The sequence below is a fragment of a genome (genome assembly GCF_019968955.1).
Source record: "MAG: Porospora cf. gigantea A chromosome Unknown PgA_NODE_112_length_37966_cov_346.768, whole genome shotgun sequence".
In the NCBI taxonomy this organism is placed as follows: domain Eukaryota; phylum Apicomplexa; class Conoidasida; order Eugregarinorida; family Porosporidae; genus Porospora; species Porospora cf. gigantea A.
Window position 1 is genome coordinate 27,136 of NW_027151294.1, and position 10,831 is coordinate 37,966.

Below are 10,831 nucleotides of genomic sequence, written 5' to 3' on the forward strand. Positions count from 1 at the left end.
AGGCTTTGTAACATTTCTATGAAGTGGATTAACGAAGGAATGTTTTGATAGGTTTCAGTTTTTGTGCAGTCATACGCGCGCTTCTAGCTTTAGCTTCTTGTACTCGTACTCGGCGTCTTCGATGAAATGAAGTTCCTTGATCGCTCTTCTAGCGATGGAGCGGGCCACACACGAACTCATGAACCACAGGAAGGCGCCGATGACGACCATGTAGAGACTCATACTAGGTTGAGGGGCAGGGTAGTAGCCAGTACCGTTGATGATCTGAAAGCACGCCTGCGCGATGGAAATGTAGACGGCCACGGCGCCTATCACCAAGAAGCAGGCTAAGAAGTTCGCCGAGCACCCAGTATGTAGTGCCTTGGCTTTGTTCCGCAAAAGGCAAAGATTGGCTGCGAAGTTCACGATCAAGGCCAGGATCAAGAGGAAGAGGGTAATGTACGAGCCGATCATAAGCAGTCGGTAACCTGAGCACTTCGAGGCATACCAGTCGCAGAGAGGGGTGTTGCACGTTACTCCGAGGGACATCTCGGCTTGGATGAGGCAGGCGACTCGGTCCAGGTTGAACAGAGACTGCTCCACCTTACCAGTCACGGTAAGGAGCCCCCACCGTCTTGCCGCCGGATAAAAGGACAATCCTGGTGTGTTCTGAGTGCCTTCCTCCCTCTATCACCTACGTAGAGCCATGTATCAGTGAAGGCGCCCGCCATGACCAATAGAGCTCCGAAAAACTGTATGCAGGGACAAGCAGGGCCTACGTTTATGAACAACGCTGGGAAGGCTTTGCGGTTCAGTTTCTTGTCATATGTCTTCTTCTTCGCCATGGTGCCAATAATTGGATGAGGTTTCTCATCGGACCCCAAATCTCACGTCTCAACTGGCAACCCCCTCCCGGCGTTACCACTCACATCACATCGGCTTCGAAAAACACGCACAGTTTCACGTCGCCAGAGGAGACTCTGCTAAGGGGCGTTGAACGTGTCTGCACCGTCGGGGCGAACATCCGATTCCGTAGCTGATCGCGTGCCTGCGAAGCCTCAGTGCAACAAGGGACGTCTCCCAGACAACAGTTCGCTGAGCGTGAGATCACTCGTCTGGGTGGTCGGGGTCGCGCCATCCACTGGTAATCGCAGGCGGCTCCTCCAGTGTGTCGATCGCCTTCGTGGAACCCGAATTTGAATAGGGACTGAATGTTCCCGTCCGCGATTTTGAGCTCAACATCAGGCATCAGCTGGAAGAAAGTGGGCCGCCAGAGGAATGGGCCCCAGTCGGCTTGGTTCTGAAGGTGAATGAGCGCTTTGCAGAGTACATAGGACTCACCACTTTTACGATGACCGCCGAGAGCAAACTGGCTCCCACAGCCTCAACAATTTTACGAATCTCGTTGCACTGGAACTTCATACTTTCAGAGATACACTCCTGGGGGGTGAGGTCTGAGTAGTCCAGCAGTAGCGTCCCAGTTGTCAGGTGTCGGTGCTGATGCTGGTGCAGGCCAGGCAAAATAGACGTCATCAGCCGTTCCAGTTCCTTCAGCAGCAGAAATCTAAAAACAGGCAACTCCTGGATTTCGATCGCGCGGATCTGAACGTTGAGCACTGGACGACTGTCAGTCCTTAGGACCCTCCACGTAAGGAAGCTAGGATTTTTGAAACGTTGCTTTGCTGGGCTGGCGTCGAGTCGGGCTACGCTCAGCGGTTGACAGCAGTCAGGAGGCCCTGTCGCCTGCAATCCCAGGGCTTTTTCCGAGTGAGATAGAAGATCCAAGAAGCGAGAGATGTGATGAGTGAAGCCTGGCGTCGGTGTCCCGCATTGCACTACGTGACGAAGAAACGGTACAAGGCGGTTGCATTGCGCTGGGGTCAAGTCAGTCTACACCTAGAAAGCTAGCGTTTTATGGGCTAAAACTCACTGGTTGGTGTTTGACTCGCCTGGATGACGTCGAAGAGGAGGGCAACGGCAGACATGCGAATGTGTGCGAAGAGAGGGGTGAGAAAAGAAATGACCTCATACAACATACTACATATTATGACCACTTGGATTGAGTACAGCGACAGAGTCGTCATCACACAGCTTATCTCGTATCACTGAAGTTGAGTCGTTCATTGACTTGACCAGGCACATTACGCCGGAAGCCGGCTCATTTTGCGATTCGGAGATGGAAAACGTCGTGACTCCGGCGCACTTGACGCGATGGATGGACGTGCTCGACGCCGACGTGAGGATGTACGAGTGGACCTTGATCGCGGAGGAGGAGCCCTATCACCGCTGGAGGACGGAGAATATACCGTCTACCTACTGGAAATTTGAGGGAAAGCTGGGCGATGCGAAGGCCCGCATTCAGTATTGGCGATGTGAAGCGCGGGGCGACGACGCCCTGATAATCCTGACTCGGGACAACTGCTGGATCCTAGCTTCCTTGTGCGGCCATCCTGAGATAAGCAGCAACAAGCTATCGTTCCAGAATTCCGACGGCTCTTCTAACATACTGGTTCACTCTCTTCCCTCACCTTTGACTGTTGAGACGCTGCTGAGAATTAACCGAGTTGCAAGTCACCAGGTTCTCTTTGACCAAATTCACTAGTGTACACAACTCTTTGACATTCTTCCTCTGTGAACGCGTCCCAAGGGGCGAGCCTATTTCTGCGTGCATTCTAAAAATAATAATTCCCGATGAATCACACACCTAAGGACGACGGCAGAAAAGCCGTGGACAGCCGAGACCACCAACGTCTGGTGGCTAGCTTCCTGCGAGATCACAACTTCAAGCCGGATGTCGCGCCAAAGGAGCTGTCCTGTCCTAGTCGGCAGCTGGTTGTACAAATCTTCAACTTCCTTCTGAAGGAGGTAGACGGTACGGTCATCCTGCACTCCAGCAATTTCGAAGAGGAAGTACCGAGGCTCATGAAATGCCTATGCTATCCTGTCGCCCTCCAAAAGAGCGTCCTAAAATGTCCAGGAACGCCGACGACGTGGCCGTGTATTCTGCACGCTCTCGTTTGGCTTTGCGAGCTACTGACGTTTGAGGAAGATGTGAGGCTCCGCGGGACCCAATACAGGTTATGGGTGACATACGCAACGACCCCAACTGCCCCGACCCTGCGTTCGCGCCCCTCGCGGCCTCGCAGATGGAGATGGAGGTGCTGGAGCGGATATCAGAGGCCTATGGTAGCTTCCTCCGCGGTGAAGTTAACGCTTTCTCAGTGAATGAGCTCTTAGCTGGTTTTTGCCAGTCAAAGATCAAGAAGAGCCAAGAGGCGCTTTGTGAGGCTCGTCAGACTGTGACGACAAAAGAAGCCGACTTGGAAGCCAGAAGGAAGATCCTTACCTACGCCGATGCAATGGTAGAGAGAAATACAAACCTGAAGAAGAGTCTTGCTGAGCTGGAAACAGCGCAGACCGACGTTGAAATGCAGATCACCGAGAGGCGCGACGAAGAGGCAGCTCTGCATAGGGAACTCGACGAGCTGCTGCTGAAGGTTGAGAACCTGGAGACAGAGAAGGCTAGGCTCCAGTCGCGGGTGGAGGCACAAGATGTGTTCAAGAGTGAAGTGGCCTCTCTCGTGGCTAAGATCAGCGCCAAAAAGGCGCGGCGCCTTGAATGCAAACGCGAGTTGGGTCCTCTGATCGATGCGAACCAGGCGCGAGAAGCCTCCAATGCGGGTCTGCTGACCGCTGTGATAGAGCAGGGCCTACAGCGGGCTGAAGGCGATCAGCAACTGTTGACGGATTGGAAAGGGCTGATCCCTTGCGAATTTCTGACCAAGACCAATGTCTTCGCTCGTTCAGTTTCCGATGTCATGAGGAAAGCGGCGGAGTTCGCGTCCTCTGAAGTAACGGAGACTACGGTGGCTGACCTCGTCTCCGAATTGGCGGGATCCTCCATGGAAGCGAGAGAGCGGCAGGAGGCTACCCTCCTTCAGCAGGCAGACGATCTGATTCGTTCACTAACTGAGGCACACGATCAAACCAAAGAGCAGCTTGCAAAAACCCAGCGCGATCTTCAACTGTTCCAGGAACAGTTTACCAAGGTGAAGGGACAGACCCAGTCGCTCCAGGAGGCAGTGGAGTCGCAACAAGCGCTGCTGGTTAAGATGGTCTCGACATTGGAGGCTCGTGCTGATGCGTTTGACAAGCAAATGCAACTGCAAATGGACTCCTTCTCGGACGAGAAGCAGGCATGGGCCGAACGGGCGGCAACCGCGAGTCTGGAGCAAGCCAGCGCCTGTGAGCATCAGCAGGAGACACTTCGGGTCTGGACGGAGAACCTCGAACGGCTCCGAAGAGATTGCAGACTTTGGCTGGACGGGTACCTCAAGGCATTAGATCGAGTCAAGGAAAATACTCGTACGACCTTTTTGAAGGCTTCGGAGGAGTTGTTGGCTCCGTATAGCTGCTAGGCTCGCGTGTGGCGTTGTTAGCTCTTGTGAACCCTACGGCTCCAGAGTCTCTGGATGTACGACCTCACGATTTCAGGATCTATCCCTAGCGTTACTTCCACTTGCGAAGGCTCCTGAATATCAACTGCCGGGGTACGGTCCCAATAGTCCATCATTGGGCAGAACAGTGGATGTTGTTCTGATCGTTTCTCGAGAACTTGAGCTGTGAGTCCATCCACGTGCGACTCCCAGTCAGGGCGCTTCAGTGGGAGGAACGCAGCTACCGCTAGTTCCAGCTCCCTTAGGGACGCGCACCACCGAAGCCGTTCCTGAACCACTGGATGAGGGAAGGCCAACGACGTCAGGAGGTGCAGAGCCGACGGCCACACTAGTAGAGACAAACACTTCACGGGTACGGGGGAGCTCAAGAGGAACTCGCAGAAGGGCATGCCGTCGGACAGGCGGACTCTGGCGCCTCTTGGAGCTTTTAGTGTCTTCAGCGCCCGGTGGGCTGAGGGGAACATAGACTTCTGACATTCCAGACAAAGGGACCATTCTTGAAACTCCATCTCGGAAAACACGTCCGGAAGGAGCCAGCGGTTAACCTTTTCTGAGCAGAGACCGCAAGACCCTGCTGGGGAGACTAGTAGCATCGAGGGTAGCGTTCCGAAGTTTCCTGTGGGCAGGTGGACAGCTGCGCAGTCCAGTGTTTTGACGCACTCTAGAGCCAAACTGTTATCCACTCCCAAAGACATCTGGGCCTGCAGTTGAGTCCTCGGCGTCATTTGACCAGCCGTTAGCCGTTCGAACGTGAAGACCGCGCCAGACGAGGCGTTTTTCGTCTGGAAGTCGGTGTTCCTCGCTAGAGGATGTTCGCTTGTCTCCCACTGGCTGACGTCGTCAACCCCCACCTCCTCAGGCTGGCTGACGTCGTCAACCCCCACCTCCTCAGGCTGGCTGACGTCGTCAACGGCCACATCCTCCCACTGGCTGACGTCGTCAACGGCCACATCCTTGGGGAACCGGTCCAAAACTGCAGCTTCCGACCCTGGCAAGATCTCTGGGGCTGCACTGGCCTCTGTTCTCTTCACCGACTCCAGCCTAATGACTGTAGATGGAGTCAGCTCCGATGATTCCGTCACGACTTTCTGACTCCTAATTACTGTGGATGGAGTCAGCTCCGATGATTCCGTTATGACTCTCTGACTCCTAATTACTGTGGATGGAGTCAGCTCGGATGATTCCGTCACGACTCTCTGACTCCTAATTACTGTGGATGGAGTCAGCTCCGATGATTCCGTTAATTCGGAGCTGATGCTGGAAGAGGCGAGCTTAATGATAGCATCCAGCCTCCTTTCCTCAGGAGAATAACTGCTTGCGAGAGCTGCGTGAGGAGGCGGCGCACACGACACTTCTGAACGCCGTCTCAACTTCACTCTCCTTCTATTCAGGAACGACATCTGGAGTGTACGCCGACAGGTGGTGCACATACTGTCGTCACCATCCACAGGGTTGACTTTACACTCCTTACACACTGGATCCGATCTCGCAAAGTCAAACAGAAACATCCAATTGCACACAACTCTTCCACACCCGTACAGCGACAGAACGTTTGGGGTTTGGACGCTCCACTTTCGATGCTTCCTCTGTACCCTAAAACCTCAAAACTTGTGTAGAAATCGCAACAAATGGTGTTCTTTGAAATGGATTTCGACATTCCCCCAGACCAATATGGTCTGGCAGGCTTCCAAGGGATCTCCTGCGACAAACGCGAACGAATTGGCTACAGGTCTTTGTGCAGTGCGTCTACCGACTGTTCCGAGGGCGGCTACCGCAATACGGAAGAGGCGAAGCCAGTTAAATTTCCTCCAATTCTTGAGCGGAAGGTGACGTTTTCTCAAGAAGTGAAGGTGTTCGACGTCGAAATGTCGGTGGCATATCCGTTTTTCCGCGTTTCAGCTGATGGTGGTTGCCCTCGAGTCGCTCCTGTGTCCTCTTCGCGATTTGACGTGGAGTGCAAACAGATGGTGAACCGCATTTTGTCGGAAGTGTCGGAATTTCAAGATCCTTTTTCGAGGATACTCTCGCTTGATGGATTATCCTCGATGCTTAGGTCGGCCCCTTCCAGCTGCTGCTCTGATCACTCCCCACCCTTTCCTCCGACGAGATGGCGGCGCCTGGACGACTTGATGCAGTACGGCGACCTGCATCGGTTTTGCCGTCAACATAGGACTCTGTGCGATTGCCAGTTCACTACATGGATTCGAGCCACCTTTTATAGGTTGCTTCGAATTCGTCTCCCTTAATTTTGCTTGGCTGACGTCTTCCTTTACTTGTGTTGGCCAGCCTGTGATTTTTTCTTGGTCGTGACCTTAATTTTCGTTGGCTCAGTGGTGAAATGGAGAACTGGCAATGCACAGACGCATCAAATTGCTAGAATTGAGTAACGATGGACGGAAGCGTCCTCTGCCTCGTGGGTACCCGTCAGGTCCAACACAGTCGTGCGTCGTTTCTTTGATGATGGCCGTAATCATGTGGTTAGTGTCTCCTGTTAACCGCTGGGCCTCAGTGGTAGTGAAGCCGCTGGACGAGCTCGTATCTGCGCAGTCAAGACCAGAGTGCACTCAAACCCTCAGATACAATAAGACAGGCATTTTGGATTGGTCGTTTGCCCTGGTGGTAGATCTCTCTCGCACCAGGAAGCCCGAGATAAGGGACATTGTGGATCGTCTGCTGCAAACCGAGTCATCGGAGGTGACGTTGGTGGACGTATCAAACAACGAGGCATTCAATTGTCTGGAAAATTCAGATCCGCGTCTAACTGCCATTCAAGCCCCTGCACTCGCATATTGTCCTGCCATCGCTTGGCGCCTTGCCTTCGGCGCGACCTCAGGGCGGTTCATCTTGTTCCATCTGTCTAACATTGGCTACCAGCTACCTCCCCGAAAGTTCGCGTTAGCGACATCGTCGACAGTCACCTACGCATCTGACGGCGTTGACTGGTGTGTGGAGCGGTCTGTGGCCAGAGACCTCATTCTAGGACATCCTTTTGCGATATCTCAATTCGGAATACACTGCGAACTACTACATTGTTTTGACAATGAGGGGACGGATAACCTGCACGTAGAGCATCACAGCACCCGAGGCTGGGGTATGTGGCGGATGAAACAAGCTCGAGATAAAGTCTTGCTGGCGTTACTGACAATGTCTATGGGGCAGCAAAAACAGAAGACAGCTTAGGCCAATAAGTGGAAGTCAGTGCAGTGCGTCCTTGACTGAAACTAGCAGCAGTGCGCCACACACCAGGCTTCCCATAGCATTCGTGACTCCCCACCATAAGAGGTTAACTGGCAACACGGGTGCACACTGCGAGTACGCATGCTCGTTCCCGCCTGGCTGGAGATGCAGTGCGTCTGAAAGTTTGCCTAATGGAAGCTCCTGTTTGGCGGCATCAGAGGGCCATGACTCCCTCAAAGTCCAAGGAGCCGCTTGAATTGGTATGGCTTTGGAATGGTAGAAGGCAGCCAGCGTAAGGTCGTCTGCACGCCAGCACGCACTTTCGCGCAGGAAGACACGGCGGAGGTATGGCTCCAACCCCGTCAGGAACTTCCTCCGCACCACAACGCCGAACTCCGCCACCGGAATGTCGAATCCGAGAGGAAAAAGCAGGGTTCTGCCCGAGGGGAGGAGTGTTGATGGTTCTCCAGCTGTGACACTGTCCGGGTTCATGAGGGACGCCTGGACCGCACTCCGGAGCAGATTATTATGCCACAGTCGGTCATCGTCCACGTAGAGGATGATAGTGTCCTCAGGGATCTCGTAGTGCAGAGCGCCAACAATTTTGCTGGCGGGTCCCACGTCTACGGGGATTCGGACAATCTTGGCGCAGTCCAACTCCAACTCCGGCGGAAACGGCTGTGATGGCTCCTCCACAAGAATGACCTCATACTTGAAAGGGACGTTCTGGCTGCATAAGCTGCTGAGGGTGGATTTGGTGTGAATGACGCGTTGGCTTGTCGACGTTAGAGAGATCACCACTGGAAGTGATCCCAGCTCCTCCAGGAGGCGTGCATCCGTCCAGCGTGAAGCACCGTACGCCGGGATCAGATCGCGAAGGATGAGGCCTACCACAGAGGCGTGAAGTAGCTTATGCCCGGGCCGCATGAGACTCTGCAGGGCGAGCAATAACAAACCCACGTACGAATTCATCCGCACGGCACAATAGGCCACACCCTGCACAATTGGTTTCAACATGCAAGAAATATACAATAGCTCCCTCAGACATTCAAGCCCACTGCTTCCTTATGAGCTCGACTGCCTCCTTCGCCGCATCCGGCGACGTAGTCAGAACCCGCGACATTGGCAGGAGCAGGTTGTCGGGGCAGCTTGCCATACACGCAGCGAGAGAACCGCCCTGTGCACCCACGCCTGGAGCCAGAATGAGCATGTTCGGGTATGCCAAGTGTATCTCTCCCACCACCTGGGGATCTGTGGCCCCAACCACGAGCCCCATGTCGGGGTGTAGCGACCGTAAACCCTCCACCATGGTACCCACACAGCGGTAGACGGGACCGTGGATAGTATCCAGACACATCACTTCGTTGGACCCAGGATTGGACGTTTTGCACAGGACGAAAACCCCTTTGCCCTGTCTGAGAAAGGGTTTGATCGAATCCGAGCCCATAAAAGGGTTCACGGTGACAGCGTCGGCACCGTAGACGTCGTAGGCCGCAGTAGCATAGGCCTCCGCAGTCGATCCTATGTCGCCTCTCTTGACATCAAGAATGACAGGTACGCCGACATCGTGGCAATGAGTGATCACCTCAATAAGTGTCTTCATGCCGTCGATGCCGAACTGTTCAAAGAATGCCGAGTTGGGCTTATAGCCGACGGCGAGGGTGCTGTCGTGAGGGGCCCCAACTCCCACTGGGTGTTATCCACGAGCGTTAGGCAGAATCCTCGTAGGGCGACCCCGAGAGCCACATCGGGGTAATCCCGCTCCAACTGTTCGCGTCGAGGGTCAATGCCCACCACCAGGAGACTACGCTTCTCCCTGATCAGCTGCTTTACCTTGGCGTTGAAGCCGGTGCTTTTCTGAGGATTCGCTTCAAGAGTTGATTGCATTCTGCTGTTACCTTAAGCCTGACTGGATATTCCCAATATGTACGCAGGTAATCTTGAACTTATCCTTTGCGATGCTGGACAAGCTTCCGGTGCTCGTCCTATTCAATGTCCTCGGATTTTGTCGGGTACTACGTTCTGGATGCCTTCTGTGTGGGGACTTGCCCAGTGAATCGGTATGCGCCATTCTGAACCGACTCCGTTTAGTTTGCAGAGCATTGGAGGAGGGTCTGCGACGGTACCCATGCTATGGCTGCCAACATCTTGATAGAGTGCGGGCGGAGAATCTCGCTCTCTGTCGTGCGTTACACGTATCCGCCCCCATCCATCTTCCTGACACCCTCGAAGAGCTCTCGTGCAACTCGGACCTCAGTTGGCTGCCTCCGGCCCACCCAAAGCTTCAACGACTCCGATGCGTATCCGGAGCTCAAGAGCGAGCCCCCATCCCAGACTACATTACCCAAATGTGGTTGTACGGCCTTCCACGCCGGCACTTCTGGTCGCCAGGTTCGCAGCTACGGTGGCTTGCACTACAGTCGACGCCTTGCTACATACAGTTTATGATCGAGCCTGACATGCTGCCGCCGTCATTGCAACACCTGGAATTGAATGGGTATGGTGTTGCACGACTCCCTGACCACTTGGAGTCACTGACTCTGGTGCACTGCATTCTTTCCTTTCTGGATCATATGCCGGCCAACCTGATATGGTGTGAATTCATTCTGTGTGTACCCGCCCTACCCGCTCTGAACCCCTCAGACTGGACTGACTCCAAAGCAAGACAATCAAGCAACTGCTTTCTCCTGAGGCGCAACGTTCTGAAGCCGCATCAGGATGCCGCAGTTATAAGCAGGGCTCTGCCGTTGCAGGTCACCTCAGGTCTTTCGCAATGTCAAGGAGACGACGCTTCCCCTTGCTCTCAGGAAAGCTGCCGTCCAGCGTGAAGAACTGCGGATGGTCGAGCAGCCATGAGCCCCGCACGGCTGTTACAGTTCGGATGTAGTTCTTGGACGTGAGTACGAACTCGTTGTACAGAACGAACTCGGGCGTGTGGTTCAGGCACGACGAGGGGTGAAGGAGCACCGTCTGGTTGTCCTTCATGGTGGTGTAGATGCTACCTTTCTCAGCAAATGCGACCTGCATGAAGAAACCGTTGAGAATCGCTCGGCGGATGTTAACGACGTAATCCTTGGAGTCGGGGTCGCTGGAGGAGCGCGGGAGGCCGTGACGTGTCATCATACTATCCAGCTGATTCCTCACATTCATGGCGGACGCCAACGACCTATAATTGATGTAGTTGTCCCAGCAGAAGTCTTTCTCATGACCCATGTGAT

General features: G+C 54.1%; 8 protein-coding genes across 13 annotated transcripts; 3 read left to right on the forward strand and 5 right to left on the reverse strand.

Moving 5' to 3' along the window:
- Window positions 1–69: 69 nt before the first annotated feature.
- KVP18_003592 (uncharacterized protein) lies at window positions 70–824 on the reverse strand (the record flags this gene model as incomplete). Of its 2 annotated transcripts, XM_067955455.1 has the most annotated exons (3): window positions 70–648; window positions 678–731; window positions 759–824. In XM_067955455.1, 3 exons carry the CDS (start codon window positions 822–824, stop codon window positions 70–72), a joined length of 699 nt encoding a protein of 232 aa, XP_067813727.1.
- A 1,331-nt stretch (window positions 825–2,155) lies between these two features.
- On the forward strand, window positions 2,156–2,581 carry KVP18_003591 (uncharacterized protein; the record flags this gene model as incomplete). Its single annotated transcript, XM_067955453.1, has 1 exon — window positions 2,156–2,581. The coding sequence occupies one exon, from the start codon at window positions 2,156–2,158 to the stop codon at window positions 2,579–2,581; it is 426 nt and encodes a 141-aa protein (XP_067813725.1).
- An 89-nt stretch (window positions 2,582–2,670) lies between these two features.
- On the forward strand, window positions 2,671–4,397 carry KVP18_003590 (uncharacterized protein; the record flags this gene model as incomplete). Of its 2 annotated transcripts, XM_067955452.1 has the most annotated exons (2): window positions 2,671–3,030; window positions 3,057–4,397. In XM_067955452.1, the coding sequence occupies 2 exons, from the start codon at window positions 2,671–2,673 to the stop codon at window positions 4,395–4,397; spliced, it is 1,701 nt and encodes a 566-aa protein (XP_067813724.1). The 2 variants fall into 2 exon arrangements, with proteins under 2 accessions (XP_067813724.1, XP_067813723.1); XM_067955451.1 differs by lacking the exon at window positions 2,671–3,030 and having other exon boundaries at window positions 3,060–4,397.
- A 17-nt stretch (window positions 4,398–4,414) lies between these two features.
- On the reverse strand, window positions 4,415–5,944 carry KVP18_003589 (uncharacterized protein; the record flags this gene model as incomplete). The annotated part of the gene is made up of 1 exon (XM_067955450.1): window positions 4,415–5,944. One exon carries the CDS (start codon window positions 5,942–5,944, stop codon window positions 4,415–4,417), a length of 1,530 nt encoding a protein of 509 aa, XP_067813722.1.
- Window positions 5,945–6,788: 844 nt separating this feature from the next.
- Window positions 6,789–7,616, forward strand: KVP18_003583 (uncharacterized protein; the record flags this gene model as incomplete). Of its 2 annotated transcripts, none has more annotated exons than XM_067955438.1 (1): window positions 6,789–7,616. In XM_067955438.1, one exon carries the CDS (start codon window positions 6,789–6,791, stop codon window positions 7,614–7,616), a length of 828 nt encoding a protein of 275 aa, XP_067813710.1. The 2 variants fall into 2 exon arrangements, with proteins under 2 accessions (XP_067813710.1, XP_067813711.1); XM_067955439.1 differs by having other exon boundaries at window positions 6,894–7,616.
- Window positions 7,617–7,631: 15 nt separating this feature from the next.
- Window positions 7,632–8,630, reverse strand: KVP18_003593 (uncharacterized protein; the record flags this gene model as incomplete). The annotated part of the gene is made up of 1 exon (XM_067955456.1): window positions 7,632–8,630. One exon carries the CDS (start codon window positions 8,628–8,630, stop codon window positions 7,632–7,634), a length of 999 nt encoding a protein of 332 aa, XP_067813728.1.
- A 31-nt stretch (window positions 8,631–8,661) lies between these two features.
- On the reverse strand, window positions 8,662–9,500 carry KVP18_003588 (uncharacterized protein; the record flags this gene model as incomplete). 2 transcript variants are annotated; one of them, XM_067955449.1, is made up of 2 exons in its annotated part: window positions 8,662–9,277; window positions 9,304–9,500. In XM_067955449.1, 2 exons carry the CDS (start codon window positions 9,498–9,500, stop codon window positions 8,662–8,664), a joined length of 813 nt encoding a protein of 270 aa, XP_067813721.1. The 2 variants fall into 2 exon arrangements, with proteins under 2 accessions (XP_067813721.1, XP_067813720.1); XM_067955448.1 differs by lacking the exon at window positions 9,304–9,500 and having other exon boundaries at window positions 8,662–9,216.
- Window positions 9,501–10,367: 867 nt separating this feature from the next.
- On the reverse strand, window positions 10,368–10,763 carry KVP18_003585 (uncharacterized protein; the record flags this gene model as incomplete). Of its 2 annotated transcripts, none has more annotated exons than XM_067955443.1 (1): window positions 10,368–10,763. In XM_067955443.1, the coding sequence occupies one exon, from the start codon at window positions 10,761–10,763 to the stop codon at window positions 10,368–10,370; it is 396 nt and encodes a 131-aa protein (XP_067813715.1). The 2 variants fall into 2 exon arrangements, with proteins under 2 accessions (XP_067813715.1, XP_067813716.1); XM_067955444.1 differs by having other exon boundaries at window positions 10,368–10,736.
- Window positions 10,764–10,831: the final 68 nt, after the last annotated feature.